Source organism: Amblyomma mixtum, chromosome 2 (assembly GCF_055824585.1).
Source record: "Amblyomma mixtum isolate Tamu chromosome 2, ASM5582458v1, whole genome shotgun sequence".
In the NCBI taxonomy this organism is placed as follows: Eukaryota; Metazoa; Arthropoda; class Arachnida; order Ixodida; family Ixodidae; genus Amblyomma; species Amblyomma mixtum.
The window spans coordinates 279,431,352-279,450,378 of NC_143013.1; the positions used below are offsets into that span (position 1 = coordinate 279,431,352).

General features: G+C 50.6%; 1 protein-coding gene and 2 non-coding genes across 3 annotated transcripts in view; all 3 read right to left on the minus strand.

Annotated features, from left to right (window-relative positions):
- The window catches only part of LOC149364125 (uncharacterized), a 49,267-nt gene that overhangs the window by 18,662 nt on the left and 11,578 nt on the right, over nt 1-19,027 (minus strand). The window contains exons 3-4 of the mRNA XM_089568639.1: nt 15,818-16,116; nt 9,227-9,487 (exon numbers count right to left, since the gene is read on the minus strand). Of these exons, the coding sequence (XP_089424765.1) occupies nt 9,227-9,487; nt 15,818-16,116 (560 nt within the window). The remainder of the gene's footprint in view (nt 1-9,226; nt 9,488-15,817; nt 16,117-19,027) is intronic.
- Nucleotides 17,852-17,923, minus strand: TRNAQ-CUG (transfer RNA glutamine (anticodon CUG)). The gene has a single exon. It is a non-coding gene; the product is annotated as a tRNA-Gln (tRNA).
- TRNAE-UUC (transfer RNA glutamic acid (anticodon UUC)) lies at nt 17,930-18,001 on the minus strand. Its single transcript has one exon. It is a non-coding gene; the product is annotated as a tRNA-Glu (tRNA).

Below are 19,027 nucleotides of genomic sequence, written 5' to 3' on the forward strand. Positions count from 1 at the left end.
CAAAGGGTGTGTGGTTGGGGTGCAGTCATGTCGTCTAAGCGGGTTTCGAGGTGGACGCTGTATGGGGAGGGTGCAGTGTGCTTGTCGTTGTGACTTCTTAATCTCAGGTGACGGAGAAAAGCTTGGGATATACATCAAAGGTGTCAGCAAGCGGAGCTTGCTGAGAGTAGCCAGCTGAGGCAGCTCGCTTCTGCCGGTGCTATCAGGAGCCCCTCTTTGAGGAACTCTTATCAGCAGTTTTAAGTGCCGCCACCTAGAGAGTATATATAGTGACAAAATATCACACAGCAACACCTATTATACAAGCATGCGAGCTGAATAAGCGGTATTCCGTACCGTTTACCAGACGCTAGATACACATGGCCTAACCATACTTAGAAATTTGAGGAGGATTTGTGAGGGCGTGGCAAAGAATGCAAAGCTTAAATTTGACGGCAGGGGCACCTTTATTATTTCGGATTATCATAACAAGTCCCCTTGTCGAAACGTTGGCTCAAGCAACCTGAGGTTTTCCCCTCCCTTGTTCATTTTGTGATCGCCAAGGACCATCTACCACACCCTCTCTCTACCATGGACTGTTATCTACTTGTTATAAGCGTAATAGTAAAGATGTTTTTCTTCCAAATTTCATGCTTGTTTCCTGACAATAGCTATCTGCTATCGAAAATAAGTCCCCTAGTCTCATGTCGGCGCAGGTGAAACGCAGAGACATTCCGCATAATGAAGCGCATAACCCATGACTGTATTGGGACTTGTGCCTAATTAGGCTAGAGAACTCATGCATTACACTTATTAAACGGAGCATTCCAAACAACAGCCGAAATCAATCCTGAATCGACAGCGTGCGTCATAGGACAGCCACAGTACGCACATATTTTTTTGTGAAGTAAAAGGCCCACGAACGTATCCAATTCCATACTTCTCTGCTGTTTCACATTTTAGTTTTTCATATCTTCCCTTTCTTATTTTTTTTTTTTTGCCAACAGGAGCTTTATGATTCGTCCCTTATTGCCAGTGCGCATCGAGAAATCTTGCGCAAGTAAACAAACTCCACGCCTCCCTCGTTCTGTCAAATCTTCTTGCGCCGCGTACGGTATACAAGAGGACACGTTGACGCTCACCCTACCTGCCTTTACCTCGCTTTCCGTCGAGTTTCCGTCCTGCTGTCGTCCCGCTGTCGTGGTCTCCCGCCGACGCACACTATATACCACTACACAACCGTCTGCTCGCGTGGGGAACCCAACACTTGTGCACAGACGCTGTCTTCCGCTCAGCACATTTGCAAATAAAAATAGAAACAGGCAAAGCAGTCTGTTTCCGCTTGGGCTGCCTGCCTCTGATCGGCACCAATGACTCGAACGACCAACGTGCCGCCGACCTCTATCCCGGCTACGGAGCTCGGCCCACAAGCATATGCGCGACTGCAGCGGCGGCAGCTTGGCTAGTGTTTTTTTTTTTTTACTTGCTACGTTCTCTGCGCGGACGAGCAGTCTGCGAAGCCGGTTTATTGCGGAAAGCAGTGGCATGGCATCACGCGCTCGAAGGATTACCGCAGCGGCATGAAATCGGTTTGCGAGACGATGTCGACGACGCATACGTAACCGATCGCGTATAGTCCTAAGAGGCCTCGGCAGATCTTTCCCACGCTAACCTGTCGGCTCAGACGCGTCTTGTTAGATCGGAGAAAGTGTTTTGCAAGTCGGAAGAGATCGCACCTCTTCGGTTTGGCGGCATGTGTTTAGCAAGTTGATGCAAATGTTTCCTCCTGGGTTCAATAAATAAAAGACGAGTACTATCTTTATTTTTCGTTTGCTCCAGGTTTCCACACGGTACAAATGAAAAACAAAAGTTACAGGGCCATCTTAGTTCGAAATTCAGGCAGGTAGTAATGCTGAGAACCATGTGTCCAGGTTGCGCAGGTGACGTGTGTACGCTGAATGACGTACTGACCTAGTTCCCAAAGGACGGCTGAAAGTCGCCTATGACGCTCAAGAAGGACGTCTACACCAGACAGTAGACCCCACATCAGGGTTATGCTTGGAAGTTTCATGTCACACGCACTTGCAAACTGGGCGCACTACATAGGACTGGCACGATGCAAGGATCTGCTGGTAGAGAAAGCTGTCCGTAAGTGGTAACGCTTCTGCATCTTTTCCTTGGCGTATAAACATCTGAAGGAAAGAAAAAGATAAAACAAAGGCGACGAAAAAAAGTAAAACAAGGTAATGGCTGGTTGAACCGAGTCACTCGAGAGCTTCGCTACGTCCTTGGCGCTAAGTGAGTTCTGACAACTTGCAGTGCACTCGACGACGTCGAGGTCACATCTTCTCGCCACTGTTTTGACAAAAACACTCTTGAAACGAAGCCGCAGATAAGATGCATTGCATGCCAGGCGCCTGTCTCAGGGGCCATTTTTAAAACCACTTCGCGGCCTTATACGAATTTCCCCTGGCACTGTGCCCGCGGTGAAGTTGCAGGGGCTAGCTCGCATCATAATTCGCGTAGTTATAATGAATGATTCATTCAGCGGCAAAATTGCTGGCGATTGGATTGAGTTTTCGCAGATGGGTTGACTGACTTTGGCTCAGTGGACCATTCTACGGCGCTCCAAGTAGTGATTTATTGCAGTCAACCTAAGCACCAATGTCTGTTGCCAACAGTCATCACATTTTGCATGCGCCTTGCATTATATGTATACCTTTGCAACCGCCGCCTAAGTCAGTGGTATTTTTTTTTAAGTAGCCAAGTATCGTTCACCGTAGAATTTGCAGCCATTGTCATTACAGCACTTTCGGTAGCGTAGTTTCGTCCCAGAAAGCTACATCGTAGAATGTGAAGATGCACGCCGTAGTTAAGTAAAGCGCGTGTACATTTCGACCATAAGGGCTAACTGGCGGACGCCGCAACTTCAGCACTAGAGCGTTTATGCGCTCGCACCCACGACGGTCACAATGGCCCCGATAAAAGCCACCCTACCGAGTTCAGTAAAAAAGCTCATTTGGAGTAATAACATGAAGACAGACTCAGGAGAGAGAACAGTCTTAAAACTACTATACGAAACTCCTCCTAAAGGAGTATAGAAACCAAATTTTTGCTTTTGTGTTTTCTTCTTTCAAACGATGCGTTAGACACTGATATACCTGCAGCACACCATGCTCTAGGTATATCAGGTGCTCCAAGTATATCAGGTGCTCCAGGTATAACGCTAAATAATTTATAATTAAATTTCTTCTTGACGCTAATTCGGTATCGGATTCATCAACCGAACAATGGGTGTGACGTCTACTTGAAATTTAGGTCTCTCACACACGCACGCACGCACGCACGCACACACACACGCACACACACACACACACACACACACACACACACACACACACAAGAAAAAAAACGTCAATATAACTGCTGATACGCCGTTTGTTGTAATTCTAGCTCTTGAAGCAGGCTGGTATAAGTACTGTAGTGAGTTAAAACTACGTATCAGCTTTATATTATAGTTTTTCCGTGCCTCATGTGACCTAAAATTCAACTGCATGTCACAGCCATCGTTCGGTTGATGAAACAGAAATCGAAACAGGAAGAGAGAAGAAATTCAATCATAAGTTATTTAGCGATCGTAGGCGAATGCCACGCAGTGATCCATGTATTGTAATGTCTGACGCACCATTTTAAAAAAGAAGACATGAAATAAAATTAGGTGTCTATGGACCTTTAAATCGACAAGAAAAGAGAAAGCGTTATTGTCGTGTCCGGTCGCTGTGTTGAATGCAGCGAAAGACGCACACGGTACTTTAAGACTTCGTTTATTTAAAGCCGATGAGGGTGCGACCAGCGTCGACCGAGGCAGGAGCCGAACTGGCCGCCCGAAGAGAGGAGGGAGCGGAGAAGCGTCCACGGGAGGGAGTGGCTTCCCAAAACAGGAGGAGGACGCGGGGGCGCACCATGTGGGGGCATCTGGCGACAGCGTGCGACGAGGGGCAAGTGGTCGTTAGGAGGAGGATGCGAGTGGTCGTTAGGAGGAGGATGCGAGTGGTCGTTAGGAGGAGGATGCGGGGGCGCACACACACAAAAGCAATAAGGGGACACAACACTTCCTTCCCCCTTAGAAAGTTGCCTGGTATCGTGCAGGGGGTCGGCGCTCACGCGTGGAGGCGCGCTGGCTTTGTGCGCTCGGGGGAGAAACACTTGTAGGCTGGCTGTTGTTCGCTGTGTCTCCTAGGTCTGTCCTGGGCGAAGTCTCTTCTTCCGGGAAGAGGTGCCAGGCTATGTGGGAAGATGGTGCACGTGTTCTCTCCGCTGGCGGACAGCTCTCAGCGGCGTCGTAAATCTACGCAGCTGGTTGAGATGTCGGCGTGCTACTGTGCCATGTATGTTGACGAGCCAAGAGCGCAGGCCTATGCGTCTGACAATTGTAGCTTCCTCCCAGCGTGGCTTTTTCAGAAACTGTCGGGCGAGGACGCGCTGCCCCTCATTAAGCGTGCCGCAGCGCGGAATTGCTTTTTCTTCCCGGAACGTCTCTGCCTTTGGCTCGGGGAGGATGGCTGTGAGCTGGGTTCGCATTTCACGCTCGAACATCATTTTCGAGGGGGTCTCGCCTGTTGTGCTCTGAACCGTCGTGTGCTGCTTGAAGAGAAAGCGCGCAAGGCGGCGCTGCAGCGAGCCTGTCTGATCTCTTTCAAGGGCGCGTTTTAGCTCGGCTACGTAGCGCTCGGCTTGTCCGTTTGTCGCTGGGTGGTAGGGGGCCGATGTAACTGATGAGATCCCGTTGTCGCGATAAAACTTGAGGATCTCCGCAGACACAAACGGTGTTCCGTTGTCCGACACTACCTTGCGCGGCAGGCCGAACGTTGCAAATAGTGATCGGAGGTTGTCAATGACTGCTGCCGAAGTCGTCTGTCCCATTTGCCTTATCTCAAGCCACTTTGTGTAGGCATCTACGACCACAAGGAAAGTGCAGCCCTCAATTGGTCCTGCAAAATCAATGTGCAGTGTGTGCCATGGTGTGTCTGGCTTTTCCCATTCTGGGACAGGAGCTTTCGGCGGGGCGCTCCGGCTGCTCTGGCAAGGCTTGCATTCTCGCACCACTGTTTCGATGTCGTTGTCAATGCCAGGCCACCACATGTAGCTTCTGGCACACTTTTTCATTGCAACGATGCCCCGATGTCCGGCGTGGATGAGAGACATAGCTTGTGCGCGTAGTTCTCTCGGCATCACAACTCGGGACCCAAATATGATGCAGCCGCGATGGGTGCTCAACTCTGTAGCTCGCCTGCGGTAAGCGTCGAAGTTGTCCCCTTTGAGTTTATGCACGTTGCCTTGTTGAACAGCTGTGTAAACTAGCCGGAGAGCTGCGCACTTCTGCGTAGATGCTGCAACTGTGCCTGCTGTAAGCGGAGGTTCTGGCAGTGCTTCGAACATCAGAACGTCTCCTGGTGGAAATGGTTCGTCAACAGTTGCGTCTAGTGGCAGACGGCTTAGCGCATCGGCGTTTTGATGTTTACTCCCATTGCGGTAGACCAGAGCGTAGTCGTACGCTGAGAGTTTGATGCACCAACGTGTCATTCGCGGAGACAAAGTTGGTGGCATAGGCCTTTGTGGTCCCAGAATGCCCAATAGCGGTCGGTGATCGGTTATAAAGGTCACCTTCCGGCCGGCAATGTACTGGTGAAAATGTGTCGCCGCGTAGACGATGGCTAGCCCTTCTTTGTCAAGTTGCGCGTAGTTGCGTTCTGCTTGCGACAACGTACGTGAGGCGAAGGCGATGGGAGCTTCCCTTCCTTGCTCGTCAGTTTGCGATAGAACCGCGCCGACTCCGTACGGTGATGCGTCGCAAGCCAAAAGCAGAGGCTTCCTTTCGTCGTAGTGGCGGAGGACTGTACATCTTCGAATCAGGTCTTTCAGGGCATCGAATGACTGCTGATGGCGTGGCGACCATGTCCATGTCACATCTTTCCGAAGGAGTTGGTATAAGTCGTTGGCCACGGTAGCTCTTTGTTCCAAGAACCGGTCGTAGAACGTCAAGAGTCCGAGAAAAGCCTGTAGCTCCTGCTTGTTTGTTGGAGCTCGTGCTTCTGTGATCGCTCGCACTTTGTCCTCGGTAGGGTGAATGCCTTCCGCATCAATTCGGTGTCCCAGAAATTGCACCTCTGGCACCGCAAAACAGCACTTCGATTTGCTTATGCACAAATTAGCGTTTGCTAGCCTTTCGAGAACGAGCTCTAGGCGCACTGCATGCTCTTCAGTGGAAGTGCCACTGATGATGACATCGTCAAGGTAGACACAAACTCCTGGGATGCCCTGAAGCACTGTCTCCATGAATTTTTGAAATATGGCCGGGGCTGCAGCTACGCCAAAAGGCAGTCGCTTGACTTTGTACAAGCCTTTCAGTGTGTTAATTGCCAATAATTCAGCAGTTGACTCGCTCACCTTCAGCTGCTGATACGCCTGGGTGAGGTCCAATGTGCTGAAGACTCTTGCGCCACGTAGTACACTGAATACTTCTTCAGGTGTCGGTAGCGGGTAAGAGGACGCTTTAGTCGCAAGATTGACGGTGCTCCGGTAGTCTCCGCAGAGGCGTATGGTTCCGTTCTTCTTGCGAACTACGACAAGTGGTGTGGCCCATTCTGAATGCTGCGTCGGCTCGATGACACCTTGCTGCTCCAGTTTGTCCAACTCTTTTTCAACTGAATCTCGGAGAGCAAACGGCACCGGCCTGGCCTTCAGAAATTTGGGTTGCGCGTTGTCCAACAACTCCAGTGTGACCGGGGGCCCTTCGTTTCCTGGAATCTCTTCCGAGAATACTCTTTCGTATTTCTCTTGCAGTTGCTCAACCATGTTCTGGCTCGGCGTCTGGTGTATGCCGCATATCATCACGCCTAGTGGAGAAAACCAGTTTCTCCCTAGAAGGCTTGATCCTGTGCCCTTCACAACAAGCAGAGGTAGCGTATGGGTCTGGCCGTTGTAGTTAACCTGCACGTTGGCAGAGCCCAATAGTGGCAGATTCTGTCCTGACCACGTTCGCAGGTGCGTGTCGTCTTGTTGCAGGGCGGGTGCGTCAGATGGCCATGAAGTTCGGAACGTGTCCTCACTGATCAGAGTACAGGCTGCGCCGGAGTCCACCTCGAACTTAATCAGCTGGTGATGTACGCTTACTTCTGTAAAAATCTTCGGTCGCGTGCCGAGATTCATGGTGTTCAGGTCGTACAACACAGATGGTGTTGCTGATGTTGTTCCATGGAGATCAGATAGCGGCGTATTCTCTGAGGCGTTGACGCTGTGATTAGGCTGGGAAGGTGACTTTATCTTGGCAAGTCTCCGTTTCGTAATGCATGCTCTTTCGATATGCCCTCGCTTGTGGCAAAAATTACACGTGGCTGACTGGAATCGACATCCCTGGGGGTTGTGTTGGTCGTCACACCGCCAGCAGCGTTGTGCCTTTTTGACCGATTTTACAACAACAGAAGGCTTGCGCACCTGGTTGCTTGTCTGGTGTACCGGCTCGGTGTTCCGGCGAATCCCTCTCTGCTGGTGACCGGCGCTCTCCGCTCGAACGGCGATGTCGTAAGCTTTGCTGAATGTGAGGTCCTTCTCAGCGAACAGGCGCTGCTGCAGTGACTCGTCACTCAGTCCGCACACAAATCTGTCGCGTAACATCACGTCCAAGGGAAGCATGGTGGTGTTAGCAGAAGAAGCTGCGTCTCCCTCCTGCCCGGTAGCTGTTGTCGACAGCGTTCCAAAATTGCAGTCGGCAGCGAGCTTCTTGAGCGCGGCTACGTAGGCGCTCACAGTTTCTCCTCCCAGTTGATCTCGTCGTTGGAAGCGAGCCCGGCTGTAGACCTCGGATGGCCTTGGGTCGTAGTGCTTTTGCAGCGCTTTTACGATGTCGTCGTAAGACACTGCCGCTGGTGTGCTTGGCTGAATAAGGGCGCAGACAGTATCGTAGGTCTGCTCCCCGCACAGCGTCAGCAGGTTGGCCCTCTTCAAGGCTGGGTCTGTGATGTTGTTAGCTTCAAAGTAGAACTGAAGGCGTCCAACCCACGATGACCACGATGAGCCGTTGAATTCCGGTATCTGATTGGGAAACCCTCGCGTAGCCATGGCTTGTCAATAGCGTTGCGTAGCGCGGGTCGAATCCACTTTCTCGTCGCCACTGTCGTGTCCGGTCGCTGTGTTGAATGCAGCGAAAGACGCACACGGTACTTTAAGACTTCGTTTATTTAAAGCCGATGAGGGTGCGACCAGCGTCGACCGAGGCAGGAGCCGAACTGGCCGCCCGAAGAGAGGAGGGAGCGGAGAAGCGTCCACGGGAGGGAGTGGCTTCCCAAAACAGGAGGAGGACGCGGGGGCGCACCATGTGGGGGCATCTGGCGACAGCGTGCGACGAGGGGCAAGTGGTCGTTAGGAGGAGGATGCGAGTGGTCGTTAGGAGGAGGATGCGAGTGGTCGTTAGGAGGAGGATGCGGGGGCGCACACACACAAAAGCAATAAGGGGACACAACAGTTATCTTCCTCTGTGGCGTTAGCTGAAATACTCGCATTACGCAAGATCGCGTTAGTATAAAACACAAGGTCATTCAAGTGGGACCAGTGGGCGGTACCATTGGTACACAGATTGTGGGCCACCTAATAACTGTCATAGAATGTTTGGAGTGGTATCAAACGATTCAGCGCGTTACGGAGCATAAGATTACTAGTCAAGTCAAAGCGTAGCATATAACAGGGATTCGCTCCGACGACCTTTGGTTCACCAAACGTGACTTCTTGAAACTTCAAACGTCCATTACGGCCAAACCATTTGACGTACGAGTAAAAAGGAAAAAAAAAACACGGAGCTCGTGCATCTCTGGCTGGAGAATGTGAATTCACTACTTTTTCTTTTCCGTATTATCTTTGGAGGAGAAATTCCAGAGGCCCGTGTACTGTGCGATGTCAGTGCACGTTAAATAACCCCAGGTGGTCGAACTTTCCGGAGCCCTCTACTACGGCGTCTATCATAGCCTTAGTCGCTTTGGGACGTTAAACACCACAAACCAAACCAAACCAAACCTTTTCCGTATTTTTTTTTATTCTATACAAATTCTAGCTCTAAGTCCCAAAATTATCAAAATACTCCACTCCTTGTACATGACTGCATTTGTATCCGCTATGCACCCTATGTATCCAATCCACCGCTGTGGGTATGTGCCATTAAGCCTGAGGACATCATTATCATCATCACTGTGCTCACCAGCAGCTCGTAGCGCGGGAACAGCCGCACCCGGTGGTTGTCGATGACGATCAGCTTAGGTGACTCCGAGATCCGCACGACGCCCGCCAGCAGAGAGCTGTGGCTGTAGCCGGCGCTGCGGCCGTAGTAGAACTCCTCGATGCGCGGCCAGTGGTCCCGACCCCCGGGCGAGGTGTCGGCGCTCAGCCGCACCGCGTTTGACGGCCATGGCTCGCCGGCCTGATGCGCCGCCCACGCGAAAGTGACGCCGTCCGAGTTAGCCTGCGTCGGTCGGCGTGGGTAATCCCAGACGTATCTTTAACATTTCCTTATTAATACGAGAGCATATGGCTCGGTCGCGTCAGAAGAAAGTGTCCGCAATTTTGTCCTTACGATTACGTCGTTCTCTGAAGATAAATATGTGAAAGTGTAATGATTGTGTTGTCATACTTTGCTATACTTCTCTTTTGTACAAAACTATTTTGTACGTTCCATGCCCGTTTGCGGCCTTTTCCAAGGTTATAAATAAAATAATCGTTGTATGATACCACTTTTCTGGCGATAAACATAACACTGAAGGAACAGAGTAACATAATAACGGAGTTTACTAATAGTAAGCAGAGGATTGTGTATACACTAGAGTTTATTCACTGCACGCAGGATACTTCCTTTGGAGTAGTACAAACACAATTAGATTTTCTTGGCACGACAGTTTTATCTGGCACGAACGTTAACGCTGAGATCACAGAGCTCTAGCATTTGCATCACAACTTCTCTCTGTCAACATTTTTTTTATCCTCCAAGAAAAAGCATGCTCTTGGAGTAATCGCTCGAGCGCTTAGTAATTATATCTGGAGATATTCTTCCTCTGATTCTTGGGGGATATCATCATCATCAGCCTGACTACGCCCACTGCAGGGCAAAGGCCTCTCCCATGTGTCTCCAATTAACCCTGTCCCTTGTTAGCTGCGGCAACCCTATCCCCGCAAACTTGTTAATCTCATCCGCCCACCTAACTTTCTGCCGCCCCCTGCTACGCTTGCCTTCTCTTGGTATCCACTCCGTTACCATTTAAAGACCACGGTTATCTTGCCATAGCATTACACATGCCCTGCCCGAGCCCATTCCTTCCTCTTGATTTCGACTAGGATGTCATTAACCCGCGTTTGTTCCCTCACCCACTCCGCCCTCTTCCGATCTCTTAACGTTACACCTATCCTTTTTCTTTCATTTGCTAAATATCTTCCAATATTTTTACATAACACTCTTCCACACCCTGATTCCGCAATGTCTGCATGACAGCTGATTTTCCACTGAATCAAATGCTTTCTCGTAATCAATGAATGGCGGATATATAGGACACAACTGAAATGACCTTCCATTCCTCACGTCCATTTTCATAGTATAAATGACACTGGACAGTTCGCAGTAGGGACTTTTTGAGTGAATGCAGCCGATAGCACTTAAGCCTAAATGTAAGCACTCATCGGCTCCCCCCAGGAGTTTGCGTTCCCGTTCGCTTAGTGGAACTTCAGCAGAACGCAAGTCGGATCTTATTAAAGTGCGACGCATTTAAGACTGGGCACGTGTGACGGTGCATTGTCAAGCTTGAATCGACCGATAACGTATCTAGTCGTTATATCTAGTCGTTAAAGATGTGGACGTGGACAAACACGCTAACCATGATCTCTTTAGAAAAGCTGCAGCCTGTCTGAGCTGTTAAATACGCTTGCACTGAACATGGGTGCACTTGAAAGGCGGTGACCCGAGAGACGAACATATACGTTCAGGTATGTTTATGCCGCGAACTCGTAATTAGAGGCTGTCGTGTCCGGTCGCTGTGTTGAATGCAGCGAAAGACGCACACGGTACTTTTAGACTTCGTTTATTTAAAGCTGAAGAGGGTGCGACCAGCTTCGACCGAGGCAGGAGCCGAACTGGCCGCCCGAAGAAAGGAGGGAGCTGAGAAGCGTCCACGGCAGGGAGTGGCTTCCCAGAACAGGAGGAGGGTGCGGGGGCGCACCGTGGGGGGGCCTCTGGCGACAGCGTGCGACGAAGGGCAAGCGGTCGTTAGGAGGAGGATTGAGTGGTCGTTAGGAGGAGGATGCGAACTGTCGTTAGGAGGGGAATGCGAGTGGTCGTTAGGAGGGGGCGCACACACACAAAAGCGATAAGGGGACACAACACTTCCTTCCCCCTTAGAAAGTTGCCTGGTATCGTGCAGGGGGTCGGCGCTCACGCGTGGAGGCGCGCTGGCTTTGTGCGCTCGGGGGAGAAACACTTGTAGGCTGGCTGTTGTTCGCTGTGTCTCCTAGGTCTGTCCTGGGCGAAGTCTCTTCTTCCGGGAAGAGGTGCCAGGCTATGTGGGAAAATGGTGCACGTGTTCTCTCCGCTGGCGGACAGCTCTCAGACGGCGTCGTAAATCTACGCAGCTGGTTGAGATGTCGGCGTGCTACTGTGCCATGTATGTTGACGAGCCAAGAGCGCAGGCCTATGCGTCTGACAATTGTAGCTTCCTCCCAGCGTGGCTTTTTCAGAAACTGTCGGGCGAGGACGCGCTGCCCCTCATTAAGCGTGCCGCAGCGCGGAATTGCTTTTTCTTCCCGGAACGTCTCTGCCTTTGGCTCGGGGAGGATGGCTGTGAGCTGGGTTCGCATTTCACGCTCGAACATCATTTTCGAGGGGGTCTCGCCTGTTGTGCTCTGAACCGTCGTGTGCTGCTTGAAGAGAAAGCGCGCAAGGCGGCGCTGCAGCGAGCCTGTCTGATCTCTTTCAAGGGCGCGTTTTAGCTCGGCTACGTAGCGCTCGGCTTGTCCGTTTGTCGCTGGGTGGTAGGGGGCCGATGTAACTGATGAGATCCCGTTGTCGCGATAAAACTTGAGGATCTCCGCAGACACAAACGGTGTTCCGTTGTCCGACACTACCTTGCGCGGCAGGCCGAACGTTGCAAATAGTGATCGGAGGTTGTCAATGACTGCTGCCGAAGTCGTCTGTCCCATTTGCCTTATCTCAAGCCACTTTGTGTAGGCATCTACGACCACAAGGAAAGTGCAGCCCTCAATTGGTCCTGCAAAATCAATGTGCAGTGTGTGCCATGGTGTGTCTGGCTTTTCCCATTCTGGGACAGGAGCTTTCGGCGGGGCGCTCCGGCTGCTCTGGCAAGGCTTGCATTCTCGCACCACTGTTTCGATGTCGTTGTCAATGCCAGGCCACCACATGTAGCTTCTGGCACACTTTTTCATTGCAACGATGCCCCGATGTCCGGCGTGGATGAGAGACATAGCTTGTGCGCGTAGTTCTCTCGGCATCACAACTCGGGACCCAAATATGATGCAGCCGCGATGGGTGCTCAACTCTGTAGCTCGCCTGCGGTAAGCGTCGAAGTTGTCCCCTTTGAGTTTATGCACGTTGCCTTGTTGAACAGCTGTGTAAACTAGCCGGAGAGCTGCGCACTTCTGCGTAGATGCTGCAACTGTGCCTGCTGTAAGCGGAGGTTCTGGCAGTGCTTCGAACATCAGAACGTCTCCTGGTGGAAATGATTCGTCAACAGTTGCGTCTAGTGGCAGACGGCTTAGCGCATCGGCGTTTTGATGTTTACCGCATATCATCACGCCTAGTGGAGAAAACCAGTTTCTCCCTAGAAGGCTTGATCCTGTGCCCTTCACAACAAGCAGAGGTAGCGTATGGGTCTGGCCGTTGTAGTTAACCTGCACGTTGGCAGAGCCCAATAGTGGCAGATTCTGTCCTGACCACGTTCGCAGGTGCGTGTCGTCTTGTTGCAGGGCGGGTGCGTCAGATGGCCATGAAGTTCGGAACGTGTCCTCACTGATCAGAGTACAGGCTGCGCCGGAGTCCACCTCGAACTTAATCAGCTGGTGATGTACGCTTACTTCTGTAAAAATCTTCGGTCGCGTGCCGAGATTCATGGTGTTCAGGTCGTACAACACAGATGGTGTTGCTGATGTTGTTCCATGGAGATCAGATAGCGGCGTATTCTCTGAGGCGTTGACGCTGTGATTAGGCTGGGAAGGTGACTTTATCTTGGCAAGTCTCCGTTTCGTAATGCATGCTCTTTCGATATGCCCTCGCTTGTGGCAAAAATTACACGTGGCTGACTGGAATCGACATCCCTGGGGGTTGTGTTGGTCGTCACACCGCCAGCAGCGTTGTGCCTTTTTGACCGATTTTACAACAACAGAAGGCTTGCGCACCTGGTTGCTTGTCTGGTGTACCGGCTCGGTGTTCCGGCGAATCCCTCTCTGCTGGTGACCGGCGCTCTCCGCTCGAACGGCGATGTCGTAAGCTTTGCTGAATGTGAGGTCCTTCTCAGCGAACAGGCGCTGCTGCAGTGACTCGTCACTCAGTCCGCACACAAATCTGTCGCGTAACATCACGTCCAAGGGAAGCATGGTGGTGTTAGCAGAAGAAGCTGCGTCCATTTCCTGCCCGGTAGCTGTTGTCGACAGCGTTCCAAAATTGCAGTCGGCAGCGAGCTTCTTGAGCGCTGCTACGTAGGCGCTCACTGTTTCTCCTTCCAGTTGATCTCGTCGTTGGAAGCGAGCCCGGCTGTAGACCTCGGATGGCCTTGGGTCGTAGTGCTTTTGCAGCGCTTTTACGATGTCGTCATAAGACACTGCCGCTGGTGTGCTTGGCTGAATAAGGGCGCAGACAGTATCGTAGGTCTGCTCCCCGCACAGCGTCAGCAGGTTGGCCCTCTTCAAGGCTGGGTCTGTGATGTTGTTAGCTTCAAAGTAGAACTGAAGGCGTCCAACCCACGATGACCACGATGAGCCGTTGAATTCTGGTATCTGATTGGGAAACCCTCGCGTAGCCATGGCTTGTCAATAGCGTTGCGTAGCGCGGGTCGAATCCACTTTCTCGTCGCCACTGTCGTGTCCGGTCGCTGTGTTGAATGCAGCGAAAGACGCACACGGTACTTTGAGACTTCGTTTATTTTAAGCCGATGAGGGTGCGACCAGCGTCGACCGAGGCAGCAGCCGAACTGGCCGCCCGAAGAAAGGAGGGAGCTGAGAAGCGTCCACGGCAGGGAGTGGCTTCCCAGAACAGGAGGAGGGTGCGGGGGCGCACCGTGGGGGGGGGGGCATCCGGCGACAGCGTGCGACGAGGGGCAAGCGGTCGTTAGGAGGAGGATTGAGTGGTCGTTAGGAGGAGGATGCGAACTGTCGTTAGGAGGGGAATGCGAGTGGTCGTTAGGAGGGGGCGCACACACACAAAAGCGATAAGGGGACACAACAGAGGCCATCTGGTTAACGAACATATTCGCACAAGAGCAGTCGGTGGTGGAGAGGAAAATGGTGATTTCATGTCGCTGACTCAGTTTTGCGCATTTTTTGAACAAAAAAAAACTCGCACCTTAATCAGACATATTATAGTCATGGTTCGCGATGTCACTTTAGTTTAGTGTTGAGAGGCGAAAGCCGAGGACACTATGCCGTGACGACTTACGGTGAACCGTTCCCGTGGCTATATCGATACCCAAATTATACATTTTTCGGGGATCTTAAGTGTTGATTACGCTTAACTGCGCATTTTTCCATCTAATTTGACACAAATCCGACGTTTTTCCGACCATTCTGTGGCAATTTTCCCTATACCGTGACGACTTCTGGAGGATGTGACGTCACACCGTTCCCGTGGCTATATCGACGTCGGCGCTATTTCGATATTTCTGCCAATAATTAATTAATTAATCTACAGTCATCAAACTTGGCTTCTAGATTCATTTTTGTCCTATGTCTGAAGCAACCATTGGTTTTCTTCCATCTTGTTTAGTTCCCGAGTTAAACGCGTGTGACACGCTTTGTTAACAGACGACAGCATGAGAATGGAGTGCATATTGCAACCGCGCAAAACGACGCAGGACGAAGAGAGGAAAGCACAGGACAAGACGCGGAACTTCAACTAAGGTTTACTACAGGAAAACCACATTTATACAGGAATCGTAATCACACCTGATAAACAGACGACACCATCAAATAACACAGGCACGTGGGCGCGCATGACACAAGTTAGCATCTAGATAGTTAAATTCTTTCTTGGATAAAGATACTGAAGTGGAGCTGATGCAACGGTCGTTTTCTTTTTTTTTTATGCAGTAGGCTTCGAAAATTTCCCTGCTAAGCTGGGTCGTCAATTTTTTCAAGACAATTGTGTCTTGAAAGCCCAGGTTCAAGACGAAACCTGGGCGTGCAGTTACTACAATGGCGACAATGTTTTGCCAGTTCCCCGCCCCCCGCCAATGATTCAACAGCGGCGCGATGCTCCTGAAGTCTAACATTCAGGCAACGTCCAGTTTGCCCTATGTAGCAATTCTCACATGTGAGGGATATTTTGTACACCACCCCAGTTTTGCAGGGAACGAACCTGTCTATGTGCTTAGTGCGGCACTCATTCTTTTTGCCACTTCCCTGCACCATATTGCACATGCCCGAAAGCTTTTTGGGCGCCGTGAAGACCACCGGGACATCACATTTCATGGCCACTTTTTTGAGGCGAGTTTAGTACCGCCTCAGTTTAGCAGCCGGATTTAGCACCGGCGATCATTAGCCTCCCTCCAGTGCCCTCTGTGGACGGGGATCATCCCCCGCGTACCAGGTACTCGAAGTCATCTTCGAAGTGCGCCGGCATGCCGAGCCAGACCATGAGGCATCGCGGCTGCGGCGCGGCCACCACGCACGGGCCCTGCGGCGAGCCGACGGAGCGGCCGAAGAAGAAGCGACGCCGGTTGAACAGCACCCCCGCCAGCACGGCCTCCGCCGGGAACGCTAGGGCGTCGCGGCTGGGGAGGGACACCGAGCTCGCCCCGACCGGCTCCGCCTCCTCGGCGGTGGAGCGCGCGTCGCTGGTGTTGCTGCCGTTGGACGTGTTTGCCGACTCCGACTGCGCCCGGGCTGCCGTGCATAGCAGATAGCATTCCGTCGTTGCGAAAGCGGCATATTCAATGTAAAAGAAAGACCTCCCGAGCGAAGTAGCGGCAGTGATGGTTGTAGCGTCACACCCTCCCCCCTCCGCTCAATTCCTTCCCCTTTCCAAACCCAGAGAAGGTCAGCTCGTAAGACAATAGAACATAGACCATGATAACGTGACCCCTGCGGCAGCGACGTGTTAACCAACACGTGAAAGCAATATTCCATTGTCTAAGAGTAATCAGATTGGGCGTTTTGACAATTGTGTAAAAATTTGTTTTCACACTCATTTGCGCAAAACAGGATATCAATTCGGCCGTGAGTAAGTGAGTGAGTGAGTAAGTTAGTTAGTTAGTGAGTGAGTGAGTGAGTGAGTGAGTGAGTGAGTGAGTGAGTGAGTGAGTGAACTTCACAGAAAAAAAATTCGGGGCCACACTTTGGCTCTCTAATGCGCTGCAAGGCGGAAGCGTTTCCTGGCACACTGTGTTTTTTATTTTTTTTCTTATTCATATTTTATTTTTATTTTATTGTTTATTTTTGTTTGTTTTCTAATCTTTTTATTTCCCTTTCTTTTATTTCTTTATTTATTTTATTTATGAAACCCGTGCATGCACTAGATGCGCCTTCATTCATGCCCAAACCCCGAGCCTTCGTGGCGGAGTGCAGCATCTCCACTGCAAATGCCAAAGGCCCTTTCTCGATTGATAGCCTCGACAGAGTTCTTTTTTAAGTAGTGACGCCGAAACGCGGACACATTTGCTAACATTCCTTGGTCACGACAGTATGAGGCATTAAAGGCTATCACCTTAATAAAAAAATCTTTCCATGTTTGAACGCTGTTTGTGCATGCAACCGTGCGTTGTCCACTCAAATCCTGTCCTGTGTAAAACTAGTACGCGGAAGTCGCAAAGCTACGTACAGTCTTTGTCAAAAGTAACCAGGCTGCATGGTTTGCTTCTAGCTTGTATAGTGGAGCCCTTGTGGCTTTCCTAAAGACCAAAAGTTGTTGGAAGGTAAGAAGACCCACAGTCCTTACCTTTAACTACCATTTCAGCTTCAGGGAAGCTGTAAGGGCTCCACTGTAAGAGCTAGAAGCAAACCATGCAGCCTGGTTACTTTTGACAAAGACTGTACGTTATCATCGGCAAGAAGGTGACCGCACGATCACGCAGTTTCGTGCTCGGAAGTCCAAAAGGTTCATGCAAAAAAATAGAATGAAATATAATCCAACTTCTCAAAGAAGGGATACCTAACTTGCGACTGCACCGCTGCCTCTACGAGCAAGAATGGGAGAGAAATTACAGAAAGAAAAAAAAAAGTGTCAGCCAGACTTCAGAATCAGAAATTTATTGCTGATTTTGACTGTGGCTGGAAGGCTGATGTGCAAAACATCGACGAAGTTTTTAATTGCATGTACAGAAGAGAAAAAAAAAAAAACTCGGAGGCAATGCAAACACACTGTCGTAAGCGGTACCTCGATAGACAAGTACGGATTTTAAGCGCAAGTGAAAAAAAAAAAAAAGACGAATAATAAGTGTCAGTAAGGTTTGAACTGCAATATATGGGTGCCGGGTCCTCTTTAAAAAAAAATGTAGCCACTAAAAAAAAAAACTACTCAGTAAAAAAAAAAAAAACGCCACAATCACAGACAGCACCGTTAGTCCTGTACCACTGCTGGAAGCGATAATTTGTAAATGCGAGATTGAAAAAATAAAAAGTCAGGTCTCACCGAGATTTGAACTCGGATCGCTGGATTCAGAGTCCAGAGTGCTAACCATTACACCATGAGACCCAAATATTCCGACGCCGGGAATCGAACCCGGGCCTTCTGGGTGAAAGCCAGATATCCTAGCCACTAGACCACGCCGGAGACGGCAGCCAACTGGAGAGCGGCGGAACCGGTTGCTATCTGCGGCGCGCTCCGCAAAGCGTCGCTCGCGTGCAGTCGGCACTAGTCGGCACACATCTTTCCGGAGGGAGGGCAACCACGTTTTGTTTTGTTTTCTTGCAGGTTATTTGCGGGTTGTCTTTCTCCTACCATCGTGTCTTTCAGGGAAGCCGAAGACCGCAGTGGCAGAGGGATGCGGTAAGATCGATATACTGGCTTGGTTCTCTCTTGCCTTCGATATCTGCCCTTGAATGTGATGCCATATGGTTGGGTACAGCGTCTGACGAGAAGCACGTTATCTCTTAAATTGCACTGAATATTCTTAGCATAGTAACATAATTGCTATTTTTCAAAGTTTACGTTTATTTTCATAACAAAAGAAACGGTGTACGAAAGATACGTTTTAGCATGAAGGCTTAAAAGGAGCACGGCCCGTTTGCGTTCTTCGAGCTGCATTGATGACAAGCTGTCCGCCCACGCATTAGTGAGGTAATTGAGCTTTCATAAAGGGGGTCACAAAATTGGCAGGACGCGTCAAATAGATGAGAGCACATAGCGTGAGGGGTCGATGTTCTCGTGCTGCTGAGCATTTTCCTCGCACAACAACACGCGCTGATCCCATCATTTGCGAGTCGTAGGTAGCACTAGCTAAAGGCCTGAGCAGTCAGAAGTGGTGGCGTATCCACGCAAAAAGCGGAAAGGAGCCGGTCGTCGCACGGAACACGACCGCTGAACCGCGTTTCGGCTACGTAACAGCGAACACACCGACGTGACGCCACGTGGCAGTGGGCAGTGGATTGGTTCATAAATAAATACAAAAATGCCTATGCCGAATCGAGGCAGCAGGTTGCACTTTACAATCAAGTTAATGTACAGTTGAAATCACCACAGCAATGTTATAGAGCCTGCAATCGCACCGTCTTGACTAATGTTGCGGTGCCTGTATGAATGACCTTGATCCAGAGTATCGAGCTTATCGGGAAAACCGAGCTTTGGATAGGCCACTTT